The sequence below is a fragment of the Manacus vitellinus genome, unplaced genomic scaffold, assembly GCF_001715985.3.
Source record: "Manacus vitellinus isolate BGI_N305 unplaced genomic scaffold, ASM171598v3 scaffold_122_pilon, whole genome shotgun sequence".
In the NCBI taxonomy this organism is placed as follows: Eukaryota; Metazoa; Chordata; class Aves; order Passeriformes; family Pipridae; genus Manacus; species Manacus vitellinus.
This window is the reverse complement of record NW_021938909.1, coordinates 400,485-402,095: the sequence shown is the minus strand read 5'-3', so window position 1 is coordinate 402,095 and position 1,611 is coordinate 400,485. Positions and strand designations below refer to the sequence as shown.

The following is a 1,611-nucleotide window of genomic DNA, read 5'->3' as shown; positions in this document are numbered from 1 at the left end:
CTATCCCTCTGGCAGTCTGGACTGTTTCACAGGTGTACTTAATTGCTGTAATAATATCTCCAGGTCTGTAGGAAGCACAGAAAGCCACGTGCTCCAGAGGAGGTTCATTCTGAGTCCTCCAGAGAGGTTCCAGCCATTCCAGGTGGCTCTCCAGGAACCCTCCTTCAGGAACCACAGTTATTCTGTGTATTTTGAAAGCCTGTTAATAACTATTTCCTACAAACCGTGCATTTACATGGAGCAAGTAAAACTGTACCTTGAGATGATGCAAGGATAAACCCCTGCCCAGTTCTGCAAAGTCACAGAATCCCAGGATCAGTTGGGCTGGAAAAGACCTCTGAGATCATCGAGTCCAACCTTTGACCCAACAGCACCTTGACAGCCAGCCCATGGCAGTCAGTGCTGCCACTAATTCCTGCCATTACCTGAGAAACAACACATGGAAAAGGAAAACATAGCATCCAACACACAGGAGTTTAACACATTTGCTAAGAGAAAGACAGCCCAGGAAGGTCCTGTGCCAGTTAAGTTTTCTGCACTTTGCCTGATTGCAATGAAGAGAAAGTTGGAAAAATGCACCTTTGGCACCAAAAATAGATTTCAGAAAAAACCCCAAACCCTTTCTTCCTGAGGATGACTGAGGAGACCACTCTTCACTCCTCCCCACACAGAGTTATTTAATTCCTGTTCAATAAAGTTTTCTATTCTGCTCAGGAAGCTGATGCTCTGAAGCAGACAGACCATGCACCGTTTGCACAGGAGGGATTAGTTTCTAATTCCTGCTCTTAAATGCTTTTCTACAACTAAAACTGGAACTCCTCCATCAGGAACCTGCCCACCTCCAGCCCTGCCACACACACAGAGAGATTCATTCCAGGCAGGTGGAATGAATCTGGTGCACTGGACACCTCCAAGTGCCCTCCAAACCCACAGAGTTTGTGTTGGCTGCACGAAGGGCTGGCAAACACTGCTAGAAATACTTCCATCTGCAATTAAAACACCAGGACATGCCTGTAATAACAGTGCCAGCCAAAAATAACCAGGGGAATCTGGTATATTGTTTTTAAACTTTACAAAGTGCTCTTTTAAAAGAGGGTAACTCCTTGTGCCACGGATCAGACAGAGGTTCCAGCACCTCCCAGCGAGGTTTTCTGTGCACGAGCCATTTATCACCAGCTCCCAGCCTGGCCCCCATTTCTGACTGGCCACCACACCCCCCAATTTCATGCTTGGCAAGTAAAAACAAAGCCAAGTTGCTGTGGAGGGGCCATCCCAAGTTCAGCAGCTGTGAAACAACAGCCAGGGGCAGCCAGAGCTCCCAGCACTCAACGGGGGCTCGGGAATCCTGGGCTACTTCTATGGGAAAGAGAAGGCAAAGAAATCCCAGCTCTCTTTGGCTCCAAGCAGGTGAGTGCTGGAACCCCCAAAACCAACCTCCAACAAAGCTGCTGCTGGTTTGTCCTGCTCCCCAAAATCAACCTCCAAGAAAGCTGCTGCTGGTTTGTCCTGCCCCACCACTGCACACTCGAGTGTTCTGGTGACTCTCCATCGTCACGGAATCACAGATGGGTTGGGTTGGGAGGGACCTCAAAGCCCATCCAGTGCCACCCC

At 48.9% G+C, this 1,611-nt stretch overlaps 1 protein-coding gene across 1 annotated transcript in view; it reads right to left on the bottom strand.

Annotated features, from left to right (window-relative positions):
- Positions 1–1,549, bottom strand: part of ITSN1 (intersectin 1) — a 94,258-nt gene extending 92,709 nt beyond the window's left edge. The window contains exon 1 of the mRNA XM_029965893.1: positions 1,516–1,549. Coding sequence (XP_029821753.1) covers positions 1,516–1,549 — 34 coding nt within the window. The remainder of the gene's footprint in view (positions 1–1,515) is intronic.
- Between the last annotated feature and the right edge of the window lie 62 nt (positions 1,550–1,611).